Here is an 18,405-nt window from a genome sequence, read left to right as displayed (position 1 = left end):
GGGAAAACCGTGGAATTTCAGCCAAGTTTCCCACTAAATTTCCAACCTCTAAATAAGGAAAACAAAACTAAATATAAAAGGGATGATATTAAATAGTAAAGTTCCTAATTTAACCCCATAAGATTTATAACGAAGAATGAACCTAGCAAATTAATTTTGTTCCATAAGTACTCTCCCTCTACCCCTTTTGTTTGTCCCATTGCTCAACAGAGGTGTAGTCGTATAGATGCATGTGCTTTTTAAATTTTCGGTTAATAGTAGGGATACTAGCATAGTAGCAGAAATTGGGGAAACCAAATGTAGTTACGTGAAAGTAATAAACTCATACAATACTATTTTCATTCTTGAATATCTGGCAGACTGATATGCTTTGATTTTTAATATGGAGTACAACTTTAACCATCTTTTTTATTATTATATAAAATTATTTAAAATGTTAATAATAAGTAAGATATTGTAAGATTTTTTTAAATTATTATTGAGATATCAAGTTATACTAAAAGTCAAAACATATCAAATACGGAGTATTCAAGGCAAATTTAAAGAAACAAAAGAAACAAAACACATTAGTTGTGTACTAGTATAGTTGTATGTCACAATCTTAAAAGTCATGACCGCCCAAAATTTCAAACATATTAGGAGCTATAATAATGACAGTGAAAATTTTAAAACAAAACCCGTGAGTTGTGAGGTTAATTTAGACAATTTACTCAGCTTTATAAACTGACCAAAAACAAGGAATAAGTTGGATATATTTTGTTCAAGCTTATTTTGTTGTTTCTTGTTATAAAAGTAGTAGCTTTAAAGTTCTTCATTTGTGTTGAGTCTTCTTATATGCTCTTAGTTTGAGGTGCTGCCAATAAATTCCTTGAAATAGTAATGCAGCATTGTTCATTCTTGTGAAGAATTAAGACAGATAAATCAAATTAAAAGAGAGTAATTTAAAAAAAATGGAGGGAAGATATTGGGTTTTAATGGGAGTAATGGCAATGGTGATTGTTACAAGTAGAGGCAGTGATGAAGAAGGTGGTGAAGTAACGTATGATGGAAGGTCTCTCATTGTTGGTGGGCAGAGGAAGCTCCTCTTCTCCGGTTCCATTCATTATCCTCGAAGCACCCCCGAGGTTAGTATTCTCGGCTTTTTTCTATCTTAAAGTACCCGTGTCAGATACTCGACTATACATTGTTTTACCTTATGTATGTAGGTTATGAATTTAAGAATATTTTGGTATTGACAAAGGTGTCAACTTGTTGTTAATGGAGTTCCAATGAGAATTTTTCAGACAAGTTCTTGTGTGATTTCTGTTTGGTTTGAATGAGTTAGTTGAATTTAAATGAATTTCTAATGCTTTGGTATAAGTAAATAATACAGGATTAAACAAATAAACATGTACATTATACAATAAAAATATCCGGCTACTTGTTTAAATAAATTAATTAGTTGATATTCTCAGTTTTCATCCAGAATACAATGGCTTCCTCTTCTGGGTGACCGCGTGTATGTAAGAAATGATAGATATCATCTTGTGATTTACGTAACACCTCTAATGATTCTCATACTACATTAGAGATAGATGTTTGATGTAATTAATATCAGAAAATCCATATTGATATTAATTAGAAGATTATTATCTATAGGATTTTTTATGTGAGGATATGATCATATGCTAATATTGATAGGATTTAGTACAGTGAATCATAGCTTTAGGATTTATATGATGGTATATACTCCGTATCATGTAAGAAAATTGTTTCTTATTTTATGTTAATTTGTTGTTATTGGAGTTCAATAAGAATTTTTTTACTACAGTGAATCATAGCTTTAGAATTTATATGATAGTACATACTCCGTATCTTATAAGGAAATTGTTTCATCTTATGTTAATTTGTTGTTACTCTCTCCGTGTTTTAATAAGTGTTACACTTATAAATCATGTGATTTATAACACCCCAAAAAGAGAGATAACACTCTAACTTTCATCACTTTTAAAACACATGGAAAGGTACACGATTTTCATCATATCTTTATCAGCATTACTCTTTTTTAAAGGTAACAGTCTTAAACTATTGTTGGATTCAAAAATAAAGCTATTTATGTCAGAACTCAAATACTTCAATTAGCTGTCTTTCTGTAGAACTTAGAAGTTTCAACTTTGAGCTTGTAATTCTTAATTTAGTTATGGAGTTGTGAAATGCAGGTTTCATAATTAAAGTTAATAAAGAAAATAATTAGGCCATAGTTGGCCTTGTAATTCTATACAAGTAATGCAAAATTACAAATAAGGTAATGAAAATTTGAACATCTGCCATAGCGTACACAAAACCTCATTATTAAGCATTAAGCCACATAATACTTAGTGTATGGTAATATAGAGTCCATTTTGAATGAAGACCTAAATAGCTTAATATCCATGGGAGCCAGATTGACAAAAAGGGTGAAATTTTTTAGGGCAATATTACCAATCTATAAGGGACATCTTAAAATGAAATATGAACAAATAAGTACATAATATTTTGTTTAGAAAATATAACAAACCAAAACTTTAATCCTTTTTGTTTTCTCAAAAGACAAAAGTTATGGAGACACACGGTTACGGTGTAGTTTTTAAATAATACTTATAAAGTTTGGTGCTTTTTCTGTATGGCTGGCTACACCGTGTGGCCGAGGTTACTTATTCCAAGGTTAGCTATTCATGGGTTACTCGGTTAGTCAAGGGTTACTTATTCAGGGGTTACTCGGTCGGTTAGGGGTTACTCTCACACAAAAAACACGCTAACCGACTAAGTAATCCCTGACTGATTGAGTAACCTGAAATAAGTAACCCCGAAATAAGTAACCCCTATAAGTAACTCCAGCCACACGGTTTGGCCAACCACATATAAAAATTTGTGTTAGGAAGTTTGATGAAAAATATATTCTAAATATAAAATACTCAAATAATTCAATCTTTATTAAAAAATTATTAAAATGAATTAATTGGAAACAAAGTTTATTAAAAATATACTGTATAAATAATACGGAGCATAAAGTATAACAAATTATCCAATATTCATATAATACACGCTTGTACCCGGTATGAATACGACGATCAATTGAAGTACCCTTACATCATAATGTATCTATAATTGAAGCCCCTTTTAGCTTTAGGTCGTATTTTACATATGATGTAGTTGGTGTGGCCTTGTCGTGCTTTGTTCCTCCTTAGTTTTTTCTCGTTGTTTCTCATGTGCATTTAAAAAAAAATAATAATAATTGTGGGGCGAGGAAATTCGTTTATTTTATTAGGAATTAATCTCCCGCGAGGAGAGGGTTTAGGGTGATTTCAATTTCTTACTCTGATTGATCGAGTCATGGTAAGTAACACATGTTAAGAAAATGGATTCTCTATGTACATGTCTCTAATTCATGTAGGAGCGGAGTTTAGAACACATTAATCATAATATGGCAAAAGTAATGATTGGAGAAATAGACGCAAATGCTTGTACATTACCTCGAACATTTGAGACAATAAGGTATTTCCTACACTGTATTATTGTTATATGAAGACTCAACAATCTAAAAATATGAATATCTCATCGTTGTTCTCATGAATTAGTCATGTATTCGTCTATAATCTTATAAGGGCAGTAAATGATGAAGGTACACCTAGTGACTTGCTGACCTTTTGAATGATTTTCAGATGTGGCCATCGTTAATAGCCAAGGCCAAAGACGGTGGACTGGATGTAATTCAAACTTATGTGTTTTGGAGCGTCCATGAACCCCGACCAGGTCAGGTATGTATGTTCTTTTACCCCACATTCATGGTAATATTCTCCCTTTCTTCTATCCTCATATAGTCGTATCGATGTTCTTTTTATCTTGTTTTGTGTAGTATGATTTCACTGGGAGGTATGATTTAGTAAAGTTCATCAAGGAAGTTCAAGCACAAGGGTTGTATGTCTGCCTCAGGATCGGTCCTTACATCGAAAGTGAATGGAGTTATGGGTCTGTATTTACACATTTGCATTATTTGTTTGTTTGTATATTTTATTTCTAAAGCCCAATTATCCTGCCTTTGGTAATGAGATATTATATGTTTTCTGGAATGATTCTTATGCAACTCTTGCTAGTAATGGTCTAATGGATGCACTATTGTGATTTTGCAGGGGTTTTCCATTTTGGCTGCATGACATCCCTGGCATTACATATAGAACAGACAACGGACCGTTCAAAGTACTTAGTTGTTCTGTTTCTTGGATTTTGTCTGATATAATTACTTTGATATGTGTTATTGTCTTGGAGTTTTGCTCACAGTGTTTTTCTTTTTGTAGTTCTATATGCAAAATTTTACTACAAAACTAGTAAACCTCATGAAATCAGAGGAGTTATATGCTTCACAAGGAGGCCCTATAATATTGTCACAGGTAAGATGAGTTACTAGCATTTCTGATGATAGAATTTTCTTGAAGTAACTTGTAACTTTACAAATTGTGAATCTTGAAATAGATTGAAAATGAATATCAAAACGTTGAAGCAGCTTTTGGGAAAAAAGGGCATTCTTATGTACGCTGGGCTGCTGGTATGGCCGTTGGGCTTCAGACTGGTGTTCCTTGGGTGATGTGTAAGCAAAATGATGCTCCTGATCCTGTGGTTAGTTCCTTCATCGCCAATCTTTCTTGTCATATCTATTTATAATAAACAGAAGAATTTGATCTTGTTGTTCTTATAATTTGTTTGATGTCTTTAGTTACGATTTATACTCAACAGATTAATACGTGCAATGGGATGAAATGCGGGGAAACTTTTGCTGGACCTAACTCCCCAAATAAACCATCAATGTGGACGGAAAACTGGACATCTTTGTATGTATGATTTAACTTAAGCAATTAGCTGTTATGGTGCTTAGCTTCCTTTTGGTATTAAAAGTAGTTGATGTTATGGGCATTTTCTTATGTTGTTAACCGCATAATTTCATACAGTACCTGTCATTGAAACTCTGCTTTGAAGCCTCAACAAATTATAGTTACACATCGAGTCATCTTTAGACACCTGAATCAGTAACCTAATTTCAATTTACAACTAATATAAGTTCAGATAAGGGCAAATATATTCTACATCAAGATTAACAAGGCAAATAAGCTCAGATAGGTATATGAAAGAATATGAAGCACATATGTCACACTAAGTAAAATAACAAGAGTTTAAAGCGTAGTATTTACATTTATGTGTATCAGAAATCTACTTCTCTGGTAACCTTATAATTGTTCGACGCAGCTTCCAAGTCTTTGGTGGGAAGCCATACATAAGGTCTGCGGAAGAGATTGCATTTCACGTCTCACTTTTTCTTGCAAAAAATAATGGATGTTACGTGAATTACTACATGGTATGTAGTTATTTAAGCTGTCACATTTCAGATACCCTATTTCTTAATCCTTTCGAACACTTTCCATTATATACTTAGTTATCTCAGATTTACTTCTGGTTTCTGACATGTATATAGTATCACGGAGGAACAAATTTTGGAAGAACAGGCACTTCTTATGTTACCACCAGTTACTATGATGAAGCACCCCTTGATGAATATGGTGAGTACTGCCAGGTTTGGTTCACATATGTATGTATATAAAATTATAAACTTACATTACATGATTTGATTTCTTTTCTCTCTCAATATATAGGTCTTATAAGGCAACCTAAATGGGGCCACCTTCGGGAGCTTCATATGGTGATAAAAGCTTGCTCAAAAACCTTGCTTGAGGGAAAGAAGTCCTATCTTTCCTTGGGTCAACTACAGGCGGTAATTGACTGTTTTCATTCGATTCAGTTGTCAGAGAAAATGATTACTTTTATATACATCTCATTGATGATCATGATTTTGATAACCAGGCTTATGTTTTCCAAGAAGAGAGTGGAGGTTGTGCTGCCTTTTTTATAAACAATGACACAAGAAATAGCGCAAATGTTGTGTTTCAGAACAGATCATATCAACTTCCTCCGAAGTCAATTAGCATCCTTCCAGATTGTGTGAATATAACTTTTAACACAGCAACGGTAATCATAGCTCTAGATTTTAGCACTTAGCTTGCAATCACAGAAAAATTGAGCTATGATTTGTTTATGCTCTAAATATATCTCATTTCGCAGATAACAACTGAAAGTGGAAAGAGAAATGCAAGATCAGAACTAGCTATCAGCTCAGCTACTAAATGGGAGTTATTAAATGAGGTGATACCGAACTTCTCTGACACTTCTTTGAAGGCAGGTGCTTTACTAGAACAAATGAATGTAACAAAAGATGAATCTGATTATCTCTGGTACACTCTAAGGTAAATTGATTTTTGCCTTGAACTATTAAAACAAGATGTCCATGATTTGTTCTTTTCACCTTTGAAAGAAGTTTTAGCAAATATAAGTTTTGATTAGAGTTACCAAATTCAATTTTCAACTAAAATAAATTTCAGAATAAGGCTATATATTATTATAAGCTTAGATGAGGAGAATTTAGGTGAAAATAACAAATCTTGAGTTTATGCATTTAACCTTCTAATTTTTTGGGGTTGCTTTGGCAGTTTTGAAGCTAATCCTTCTTGTAGTGAACCAGTACTTCATCTTCGGTCTTTTGCACATGTTGCTTATGCTTTTGTGAATGGCGCATATGCTGGTATGTCATTAGCATTGATTTATCAGTGTCCAAGGATAATGTTATGCAGTGGCTTGACATACTTATTGGTTTCTTTCTCTTACCTATTACAAAAACAGGAGGTGCACATGGAAGTCGTGGTGTCAAGAATTTCTCACTTGAAACCCCTATTAAGTTGGATAATGGACTGAACAATATTTCTGTGCTAAGTGTGATGGTGGGATTACCGGTATAAATACTTGTTAAGAGTTTCATTTTACACCATTGCCTTGCATTGATTGCATTGTGATCATATTAATTTTGTTCTATTGCTTTGTATTTAAGGATTCGGGAGCATATCTTGAAAGGAAGTTTTCTGGACTGCGTGAAGTGGCTGTAAGATGCAACGGAGATGATTCCTACGATTTAGCAGTGAATTATACGTGGGGATACAAGGTTTGATTCTTCTTGGCTTTGTAGTTGGCCTTTGCTAGTTGTCAAGATATCTATTTCAAGTTTCCAATACATTCAACTTACAATGATAACATTGTCCTCAGGTTGGATTATTGGGAGAAGATTCACAAATTTATAAAGAACAGAACCTTGGCAAAGTGGTTTGGGGTGGACTTGAACCTTCTACTGCAAAGCCTCTCACTTGGTATAAGGTAAAATTTTGTAGCCTACTCAAGCTTACAGTAATTTAAGTCCCTTGTCTTAATTATAGAGTTTATATTACGATGCATACTGAACACAATTTTACGGTTTGAAATTTGGTAGACCACATTTGATGCACCTGACGGAGAAGATCCAGTGGCCTTAGACTTAAGCAGTATGGGAAAAGGCGAAGCCTGGATCAATGGACAAAGTATTGGTCGTTATTGGGCGTCCTTGCTTACCCCTGACGGAAAACCTTCTCAAACAATGTAAGTAGCCATTTCTACAAGCCATTTGTCCATTTTTCCTTTATGAATATACTGATGAAAACTGATAGAAAGCCTGGGAACAAGTTTATTGCCAAGCTTAATAAAGTTATTTCAGACAGAAAATGAACTTCTCTGACAAATGCTTCTCATCAATAATTCAGCATAAATACATATTTACCATAGATATAAAATGATAAGATAATCAGATCGTGCAGTAAAACATTCTGCTGGTTGTACTAGAGTCTCATTTGTCATTTTGGTACGAGTCAACTGAAGATATGCTTGATTCTATCCTAGGTACCACATTCCCCGATCCTTTCTGAAACCGTCAGAAAATCTTCTGGTTCTGTTTGAGGGAGTTGGTGGAAATCCTCTTCAAGTTTCTGTCAACACCATATCCTGGACTACTAGCTAGCAAGTGCGACAGCAATGTTGATAATGTTAAAAGTGACATTAAATACCTGATGAGAACAGAAGGGATTCATACATGATACATGATTCTTTATTTATTCTTTTCTTTATTTTACAGGGAAAAAAAAAAAAAATCATGATTAATTATGCATACATCATAGTTACAAGTGATTGATAGCTTACTATATCGCTATGGATAACATTGAACTACTCAGAATGTAAACACTGTGCTTCTGATGATTAATAAGAGTCATAATTTACATCAACTTTTGTATTTTCTAATCTGATTTAACTTAAACTTTTTTTGTAACTGCTTCAGTTTGATTTACTCTGAAATAAAGACGTCATAATGTCCCTCAAATTTTATATATTAACAATACTGATTTTGGGCTCCTAAAAATTGTAATCTCATATCCGAACATCTTTTACGTCAAGAATATTGGAAACCGTGCTCTCACATATTCGAGAACTGAAGTTAATTATTTGTAGAGTTTCAGTATGCAAACTCTTGTCAGACCAGATCTAGGTTACATTTAAGTATACACATGCTGAAACCCGGCCCACAATAGTTGTCCTTGTTGGACTGTGATCAGCCCAATCCACCCATATGCATAGATCCAAGAGAGGGCCCACTTTCTGGTGACCAGATTTTGCTCCTTGAATTGAGTAATCACCGCCCAACATAAGACATGGGATTTGTCTTTCAGTTTTATGTGCATGGGACCTTGAAATTTAATATATTTAACCCAAAATGATGATATTTTTGATGGAAAATAAATGGAAGATATTGGTCTGACATTGTATATTTTACTTGTACTGTTCTGCATAATAATTCAGATAATCTTGGTTATTAATTTGATAACTTTAAGGAGGAATTAAGAATGAGATTCTGATACAAATTTAATGTCTTTTTATTTGATTAATTAATTGTGTCACGGTTTTTGCTAATAATGTCACCTGTTTAACCTACAATAAATCAGTCTAATAAGTAGTATCAAACTGTAAACAATAGAATTGCTGGATTTCAAGCAGCTTCTATTTTAGGATTAGGATCTCAAGCAATTTCTGTTTCACTTTTAGCATTTGGATCCAACCACATGTACCAGAAAGACAAGCCAGTTCGGCCGCGGCACGACTTGATGTGGTTTTAGAATATTGGTTGCGGTAGGTATTTTTATATGTTGGACCACGAGCTATACTTGGATCAAATTTTTGGGTAATGGAGGGTGTTTCAACAAAGTAAGAAATTTACCTACTAAGTATGTTAGTTAGGGGCCGTATAAAATTATCCGAGAATTCGAAAATTCAATATTTCGATTTGTAACCGGTGCAAATTTTTGGATATCCGATCTGAGTTTTCATTTCAGATCGGATAGCGGATATCGAATGCGGATTTGGATATTGATTTTCAAAATTTCAGATATCCGAAATATAAAGACTAAAATAGTGAAATATATATAATTTTTTTAAATTGTTCATATAAAACTGACCTGTATTATTAACTTATTTTAATATTCTTAATATATTTGATGATAATATTTATTGCATAAAGACTACTATTTTGTTAAAATATGTTGTACAACTTAGCGATAAAAAAGCTAAAATTAGTGAACTTTAGAAAGTAATCACAATCTTAATATTGGATAATGGATAATCGAAGCATCCGATCCGAAAATTTTGGATACGATATCCAAAATTTTCAAATCAGATTTGAATACCAATTTTTGATATTCGATCCGTGAACAGACCTAATATTAGTAATCCCTCTAAAATAGAAGACACGGCATGACACAACATGAAGGTAGTGAGTTGTGTGCGCCTGTGAGTCCGTCAACACGAAAGCACAACACGCATACGCAAAGTTCGACCAGCCCCGTACCATGCCTAGGTGGCTAGGCGATAGTTCAATTAAAAAAATTCAAGTATACACTTTGTTATTTAAGTAATGACTAGTACGGACAAGATTGTAATACCCAATTACTTACTCGGTCACTCCATGTGTTTTCTGTTGAGTGATCAACTTATTACAGTACTGATCAGTAATTAATTGTATCTTATGTCTGAAATCTGCATTTTTGGGTCGTAATTTATTCAAAGTTTATGTCTTTATTTCAAGATAAGTAAAGCTTGCTCTCTTTCTCTCTCTTACACATACCCCTATAAATTGCAAAAGACAGCAATCAATTGGTCAAGCAGTTGAATGCCCATCTACTCCAAAACTAATTCATCACAAATTTAGTATACTCCAGCTGTTAAAAAATCTTGATTTTTTTGAGCTAAAAATATTTGTAAGAAAAACCCCAAATCCTTTTAAAAAGCTTGATTCTTTTCATTTGATTTACACTAAAAATAAATGGAGTTCTAAGCTGAATTTTTGCACTTTCTGTAGAAATTTCTTACAAAGAAAACATGGGGTTTAGTTTAATTTCAATACATTGCTTGGTTTTGGCATTGTTTCTGCAATTAACAGTTGGGTATGGTAGTAATGTTTCATATGATAGTCGTTCTTTCATAATTGATGGACAAAGGAAGCTTCTTATTTCTACTGCTATTCACTACCCTCGTAGTGTCCCTGCTGTTAGTATTTTTCTCTCTATTATCTCTTACTCATTTTATATTATACCTAGTGGTGACTATTGGACCGTCTTATACAAGAATTTGCGTTTCGTGTAATCGTGTTTATGTTATATTGGTTTTGTTTGTGTATGTGGTTGCTTGCTTAGTAATAATCAGGGAATAATCATTTAATACTTGTAAATTTTTGGGGGGTTTATGCCCAAGTGGGAATTTTAAATTATGGTTATACTGCTACTTGGTATTTGTTACAATGTTGTATATTACACTGACATTCTCAAACTCTTTCAACGGATTATCTTTAAATGTCCCATTATCTATATCGGACAATGTTAGCTGACCTCAAATTATTTTGGAACTAAGGCTTTGTTGTTGTTGTTGTTGTTTTTGTTATACTGCTACTTGATACTTGTTAAATTGTTGTATATTACACTGTCAGTTTAATACTTCATGTTGATTTAGTGTCATGATCTGGAGACTGGACTGTAATATTATGTTCATGTTAAAGCTTTGCTGTGATTTGCAATGTGAAACCTTGTTTTGTTGTTGATTTGAGTATTTTGGAAAAATGTAGATGTGGCCAGGTTTAATTCAGCTGGCAAAGGAAGGTGGTGCCAATGTCATTGAATCATATGTATTTTGGAACGGCCACGAATTGTCTCCTGACAATGTGAGTTAGAAAAATGTGAAAATTTGTGTTAGTTATTTCCTTTTCTGTAATACTTTTTGCTAATCTGCCAACTTGTGCTGTTGATTATGGTTGGTGATCTTATAGTACTATTTTGAGGGGCGGTATGATCTAGTTAAGTTTGTGAAGACGGTGCAGCAGGCTGGGATGTATATGATGCTTCGTATTGGACCCTTTGTTGCAGCAGAGTGGAATTTTGGGTATGGTTGTTGTTTTCAGGAATCTTTATTCAATATATTTGGGAAATTAGGATGATATTGCTCACAATCTTTGGATGTTTATATTTTTCTTTTTTTGAGGAACTTTGGATGTTTATATGATTGTGTGAAAAAACGCAATGTGTCTCTTTGCAGAGGGGTTCCTGTTTGGCTGCACTATGTACCTGGAACTGTATTTAGGACTGACAATGAGCAATGGAAGGTACTGAATTATCTCTTCCTTCAGGGTCGCCAACCTTATATGCAATAAATTTAGATTTATAATGGAAGAAACCTATTCAATTGCCAAAATGTTTAGCATGAATCTTTAACTTTTCTGTGTTGGTGGTTGTCCTATGCAGTATTACATGAAGAAGTTCACGACATACATAGTGGACCTGATGAAGAAGGAGAAGCTTTTTGCATCACAAGGAGGTCCGATCATCATGGCTCAGGTACATTCAAATTAAATATTGTTTAAGCAAGTCCTGAAATGGATGTTGCACTGCATAGCAAAATGTGGAAGTGTTAGAAGTAGCAAGTAAAGCAGAACTTAGTTCAAAAGCTATATTTTTCTGTTCTTACAAAGCATTTGTATATTTGAGAAGTTAAGTGATATAGGATTATAGAGCACTTCTGGTAGTGAGTTGGTTCTGTTCTACAAAAATTCTGTTATATATAGTGCTGTCTTGCATTTGAGCACTTTTTGCTTTTGTTTTATAAGTTCTTTGTGGCTCTATTGGTTTTGTTTTCCTTCTTGTAATGTCAATTCATACAATTAGAGTATTCATTTAATACTTGGTATTATTTTTCTTTTTTCTTGTAGGTAGAAAATGAATATGGTTATTATGAACAATCATATGGAGATGGAGGGAAGAAATATGCCTTGTGGGCTGCTAATATGGCCCTTTCTCAGAACATAGGTGTGCCTTGGATAATGTGCCAGCAGTGGGATACACCTGATCCTGTGGTGAGAATATTTGGATATGCAGGTTCATTTTCCATGTGTGAATTCTGTGATTTCTTTTCTTCCCATGTATTTTGCTCGGAAAGGTTTATTATCTAAACCTTCACATGTGACATAGCTGCAAACATATAACTACTTCTTGAACTATTTTGCTGATCTTGTCTAGTTGTGTTTCATGTCTGTCCATCCATCTGTGTCTGCTTATTATGTTGTGTTATAGTGTCTAGATCTAATCATCCCTTTGGGCATTGTGGGTGGTTCTGTTGAGCCCCAAGCTGATTTCCTCTTCCATCACATCCTATATACATGGCTCATTATTGGATTTCTTGATTGTTTTTAATGATAACTGAAACTCCAGGATCTATCACTACTTCCTTTCAGAAATAATAATATGAAAGGTGCTGCTTCAGTTGAGGTGTTTCTGACTTTCTATATCTTCTTTTGTCCCTCTCCTTTCCAAAAAACAAAAAAGGAATAAGCAGAGAGATGTCTCACCCTTTCTTTATTTTATTTTATGAATAACCATTACTATTATTTTTTTTATTTTTTATTAACTGATTATGTAAATGTTGCGAGTAAAACATTCTCCTTTTCGGGAGAATTATATAGGTCAACTTGTGTAAAGGATGTTTCTTGCTTGTGGTAGAAATTGTATGCTTTAATACCATTACATTAAGTTTACACAGGTTTCCCATTCATATGCTTGCGGTTTTTTGTCTTGTTTAATGAATTTTTTAGGAACTTAACAGAAATCAATCATCAATGAGCCATAGTTTATGTGACCATGCTAATTATTTGCAGATAAATACTTGTAATGGATTCTACTGTGACGACTTTACTCCAAGTTCTTCTAAAAGTCCGAAGATTTGGACTGAGAACTGGCCTGGATGGTAACTTTGCTAACATGTTTTTTGAGTTGCCTTTCAAGATCTTGAGCTTTCCAAGTTTTTAGATTTTTAAGCATCTCGTTATAAATAAGTTCATGATTGAACAGACTATTTGACTTCTGCTCCAGGTTCAAAACATTTGGCGACGTGGATCCTCACAGACCTGTCGAAGATGTTGCTTATGCTGTTGCTCGTTTTTTTCAGAAGGGTGGCAGTGTACACAACTATTACATGGTTAGTTTACCCAATCTCTGTGTTACTGATTTACTGTATATGGCCATTGTCGAGTAACTCTAGTTAGGTACTATGATTCTAACAATTGATACAGAGATTGACATAGAATTAAAAAAAAAAAAAAAAAAAAAAAAAGGCCAGAGATTCAAAGGAATGAGAAGGTACAAAAGAGAAAGGAAGGTTTTTTATTTTTTTGAAAGGAAGAGAAAGGAAGTTGGAAAGGCATTAGATATTTTTTTCCTCTTTTGTCTTCTTTAACAATATTTTTTTTTGTGTGCGCTATAATTTCTGATTCAGTATCATGGCGGAACAAATTTTGGTCGCACTGCTGGTGGACCATTTATTACAACAAGTTATGATTATGATGCACCAATTGATGAATATGGTATTTTACTCCATTGCTTTTCCAATGTTCATCCTGAACATCTTTCAGTTATAGTCAATTTTATGAGATAAATCAAAATGGAAGATGCTCTTGCATCCTTTATATTATCTTTAGTGCTTCTGATGGCTAGGAAGAAAGTAGAAAGATGAGCTTTACATGATTAACCTCTTTACTTTTTTTCTTCCAGGTTTACCAAGGCTTCCTAAGTGGGGACATCTCAAGGAACTTCATGGAGCATTGAAGTTGTGTGAGAATGCACTGATTACTGGAGAGAGGACTAATGTTTCTCTTGGTCCTCAACAAGAGGTGACTATTTTTCTTCTTTGGTACCTCAGTTTTCTTGCTAGTGATATAATTTAAAAGTCTTGGAGTTGTCCGTCAATTTATAAAGGTTGGCTTTATTTTGTCTCTCAAGACTTAATGTGACATTCGCATATTGACTCTAATTTTTGACCTCTGTACAACTAAACTGAAGAGATAATGTAGTATGACAATTCATTCTTTAATAGATAATGGAAATAAGTGCAATGAAACATTCGCAATGTTACACAAAGAGCTCTGTGAGATTGAGAAAATCTTCCTTAAAGCTGCTTTCAAGTTACATCTTTGTGTTATTATAATGTATGCCTGTTATAAAGATTACTAGATTAGACCAGTTGCTGCCCATAGGCATCTCAGAAAGCATTTGCAATTTTGCATTTCTTTCTGTTTGCATTTTGCATTAGTATGATATCTATCTAGCTCTTAATTTAGCACCACTATGCAGGCCAATGTATTTACAGACTCATCTGGAGTTTGTGCAGCCTTCCTTGCCAATATGGACAACAAAACTGATACAGTTGTGAAATTCAGAAACAAGACATACCATCTGCCAGCATGGTCAGTTAGCATCTTGCCAGACTGCAAAAATGTAGTGTATAACACTGCCAAGGTCAGTTTCCGCATTTAAGGTTCTTTATCCCCCTGATCATTGTTTATCATTGAGACTATTGAACTCTCAGTGTTTCAGTATACTATTTTACTCTATGTCCAGCAAAATCTTTATAAACCATGACAGAACAAAAATTAACTCGTCTTTACTATTGGCTAATGTAGTAAACAGTAGTGCTCTTTGGAAAATAATTGGCGGTGCTTTTAAGCTACATAAAATGTATTTTCCAATCTGACATTATATGTTTGTAAATCCTTGTACGTTGTAACATGCTTCTGTCCTTGAATAGATTTCACAAATTGCCTTATGGATGTCCAATGTCTGAATGTCTTCAAATTATTTCACATTTGTCTTTTCAAGTTAATTTTCTCTTACTTGTCTCTGCATCCACACACTTTCCTTATTATCTCCCTCTCCATTTCCAAATTTTCTTTCTCTATCCATTATTCTTAATCTACATGTCAATCTCCCTGTAGTGAAACGATGGAGGGGATATGTATTAATATCAAACTGTTCAAAATTGGCCCCAAGGATCATGTTAAAAAAGCCTCCTTTGGTTTTTTCTTTATTGTGGCAATTGCTTCCTGGCTACCAGGACCTGTTATAAGTAATTGAGAAGGGAATCAAAACCTATCAGTGTTTCACAGTTGTGGGATCAAATTAAAGCAAAGAGGATTGCATGCACTTTGCTGTGCAATATTGCCCTATGCAGCATTCAAACTTACTGCCTTTTTCATCAGGTTGGATCCCAGGCTTCTGTGGTTGATATGGTGCCTGAGAATCTCAGGCCATCAGTGGTGCCACCTAGCAAAGACTTGAAAGCTCTTCAATGGAAAGTGTTTGTTGAAAAACCTGGAATATGGGCAACACCTGAATTCAATATGACAGGTTTTGTTGATCATATAAATACAACAAAAGATTCTACTGACTACCTCTGGATCACAACAAGGTTGAATTCGGCATGTTCACTGCCATTTTCCTAATTTTTTTGTTTGCTTTCATCTTGGTTTTACATGTATTTTACCCTTCAAGAAATGGATTCTCTAGGAAGTTTGGATTCTGTAAACATTCAATAAGAAGACCAATGTCCTTGATAATTGGCATTTCCCTTGCATTTAATCATAGGTGTAACTGGCGCTTCTTTTTTTATTTGCAGCCTGTATGTTGACAGTGATGAGAAGTTCTTGAAAGACAGAAGCAGTCCAGTACTATCTGTAAAATCAAAGGGCCATGCTCTTCATGTTTTTGTGAATCAAAAACTTCAAGGTGATACATGAATTATCCTTCCACAGCTTGCTTCATTATATAAGAAATCAATGTCTCTTCTGCTTCTGTCACATCAGTAGCACATACATAATATGTTAGGTCACTAATGAGATTACGGAGTATAACACAACTGCATCTGAGTAATGTGCCCATTGTGGCCAGAATTTAATGTTATTATCTGCAAAAGTGTTCTCTTTATCTTCCTTCTCTCCTCTTCGGCTCTTCAGTATCTTTTATACTAGAACCTAAAGAATTTTTTCTTGCCAAATGCTTTTGTGCTTATTCACTAACTCTTCTATATATCCAGGTAGTGGATTTGGGAATGGATCGGTCTTTTCCTTTGAATCTGTGATTCCCATATCTTTAAAGGCTGGAAAGAATGAAATTGCTCTTCTTAGCATGACTGTCGGCTTGCAAGTAAGCTTTCATCACTTTGACCCCTGAACAATATGTTTATGCTTCTATTTTTCATTTATTATGTAATATTTACTTAATCGTTAGCTTGATAGTCGTCTTTATTACCTAGAGAGTTATCAGTATGATTGTCCTTGATTTCTACTCTTCTTTCTTGGGTTCTAAGTGTATTTTACCTCCAGACTGCAGGGCCACAGTACGAATGGATAGGAGCAGGCCTAACAAGTGTTGAAATCAAAGGACTTAACAAAGGAGCTGTGAATCTAACTAAATTTAATTGGACCTACAAGGTTACTATTTTTGTTTTCCACCTCCATCATATCGTTTCTCACTAAAGTAGTTCCTAGTTTCTCATAGAACATATCTTCATTATTCTTTCAACTATCTGAGTTGCCTGTACAATTTTTGAGTACACATGCACTAGTATTGACATGATGAACTGCAAAAGGAAGCTCGCATGCTGACTCACATTGTTCCAATTTTTTGTGCTCCCAGATTGGATTACTGGGAGAGCAATTGAATCTGTATAAAGGTGAAGGTTTGAAAAGTACAAACTGGGTGTCGACCACTGAACCACCTAAGACTAAACCGCTTACATGGTACAAGGTAGAGTCAAGAATACGCCTTTGTGATCTGAGATTTAGAAATTAGCTTTCAGTTTTTGAGCCAATCTAATAATTTCTTACCTGCTTGACTTATGAAGGCTTTGGTGGACCCACCCTCTGGGAATGAGCCTGTAGGACTGGATATGATACATATGGGGAAGGGCTTAGCTTGGTTGAATGGAGAGGAAATAGGAAGATATTGGCCTCGAAAAAGTCCCAAGCATCATGATTGTGTTGATCATTGTGACTACCGTGGAAAATTTTTACCCAACAAGTGCAGCACGGGATGTGGAGAACCGACCCAGAGATGGTACGAGTACATAGTTGCAACCCTTCTTTAATAATTTTGAATCTTGTATCTTTCTATATTGTTGCAACTGTTGCAAGTAGATGCGACATGTAAGCATGATTTTGGTGATGTATTGTTTACATCCAAAACTTCCATCCCCGTGCTTCCTCAACACCTTTTCAAGTATTTGATCTTCATTAAAGAATGCAGGTTCCGTCTGGCACAAAAGGAGAAATGCTTACTTAAACTTGCTGAATATATATTTTCTTTTTCTCATCTTTCGTTTTTTTTTTTTTTTTTTTTTTTTTTTTTTGGAGTATTAGTATTGTCCACTTTGTTAGCTGGTCAATCTAAATCACTTCCTCTGGTGCAGGTATCATGTTCCACGGTCTTGGTTTAAGCCATCAGGCAATGTATTGGTTATCTTTGAAGAAATTGGTGGAGATCCAACTGAGATTAGGTTCTCCAAGAGGAAAGCCACAGGTGTTTGCAGTTTCGTTTCTGAAGATCATCCTTCTGTCTCTGTTGAATCCTGGACCACTGCTGTGAAAGACACCAACGATAAAAAGGCAACTGCGCAGCTAAGCTGCCCTAGTAATACTCGCATATCTGCTATTAAGTTCGCCAGTTTTGGGAACCCTTCGGGAGCTTGTGGGTCGTACATCCAGGGAGACTGCCATGATCCCAATTCTGCATCTGTGCTGGAAAAGGTGAAAAACGTTTCTCTTCCTGATTTTCTTAGCTGTTTCTTAGAAGCATAAGAATAGCCTCCCTCATATGTTATATTATTATTTGTTTGCAGGTTTGCTTAAATAGAAGGGACTGCAGCGTTGAGTTGAGCAAAGATAATTTCGATTTAGGTCATTGTCCGGGAACAATTAGAAGGCTTGCTGTTGAAGCAGTTTGCAGTTGATAGGCAGTTATATTGATAATTGTATTAGCTACTTCCTAGTTTTATTCAGTTAGGGAACACCCTCGTTATGAGTGTTGAGTCATATACATCATACCAAAAAAAAATATGGCCGGTTTTTCA

The 18,405-nt window shown here is 34.5% G+C and overlaps 1 protein-coding gene across 1 annotated transcript; it reads left to right on the top strand.

Annotated features, from left to right (window-relative positions):
• Positions 1 to 751: 751 nt before the first annotated feature.
• LOC110735856 (beta-galactosidase 3-like) lies at positions 752 to 18,405 on the top strand. The gene is made up of 37 exons (XM_021916034.1): positions 752 to 1,124; positions 3,681 to 3,776; positions 3,875 to 3,987; positions 4,149 to 4,215; positions 4,314 to 4,406; positions 4,489 to 4,632; positions 4,750 to 4,844; positions 5,257 to 5,365; positions 5,483 to 5,567; positions 5,661 to 5,779; positions 5,869 to 6,033; positions 6,127 to 6,308; positions 6,552 to 6,643; positions 6,742 to 6,851; positions 6,947 to 7,057; positions 7,159 to 7,266; positions 7,379 to 7,524; positions 7,822 to 7,934; positions 10,304 to 10,512; positions 11,084 to 11,179; positions 11,285 to 11,397; positions 11,551 to 11,617; positions 11,757 to 11,849; positions 12,221 to 12,364; positions 13,163 to 13,251; positions 13,377 to 13,482; positions 13,780 to 13,867; positions 14,055 to 14,173; positions 14,634 to 14,798; positions 15,539 to 15,747; positions 15,955 to 16,064; positions 16,372 to 16,481; positions 16,661 to 16,768; positions 16,974 to 17,084; positions 17,182 to 17,393; positions 17,746 to 18,082; positions 18,175 to 18,405. Exons 1-37 carry the CDS (start codon positions 951 to 953, stop codon positions 18,283 to 18,285), a joined length of 4,719 nt encoding a protein of 1,572 aa, XP_021771726.1. The 5' UTR covers positions 752 to 950; the 3' UTR covers positions 18,286 to 18,405.

Source organism: Chenopodium quinoa, unplaced genomic scaffold (genome assembly GCF_001683475.1).
Source record: "Chenopodium quinoa cultivar QQ74 unplaced genomic scaffold, ASM168347v1, whole genome shotgun sequence".
NCBI lineage: Eukaryota > Viridiplantae > Streptophyta > Magnoliopsida > Caryophyllales > Amaranthaceae > Chenopodium > Chenopodium quinoa.
The sequence above is the reverse complement of the archived record's forward strand: the minus strand, read 5'-3'. Positions and strand labels throughout refer to the sequence as shown.

What these genes read in the sequence shown, in the direction of transcription:
- LOC110735856 (XM_021916034.1), top strand. Translation starts at nt 951, where the DNA reads ATGGAGGGAAGATATTGGGTTTTAATGGGAGTAATGGCAATGGTGATT. An exon ending in CTGACAATGAGCAATGGAAG is followed by an intron (nt 11,618 to 11,756) that starts GTACTGAATTAT and finishes TGTCCTATGCAG; the next exon opens with TATTACATGAAGAAGTTCAC. An exon ending in TGTGAATCAAAAACTTCAAG is followed by an intron (nt 16,065 to 16,371) that starts GTGATACATGAA and finishes CTATATATCCAG; the next exon opens with GTAGTGGATTTGGGAATGGA.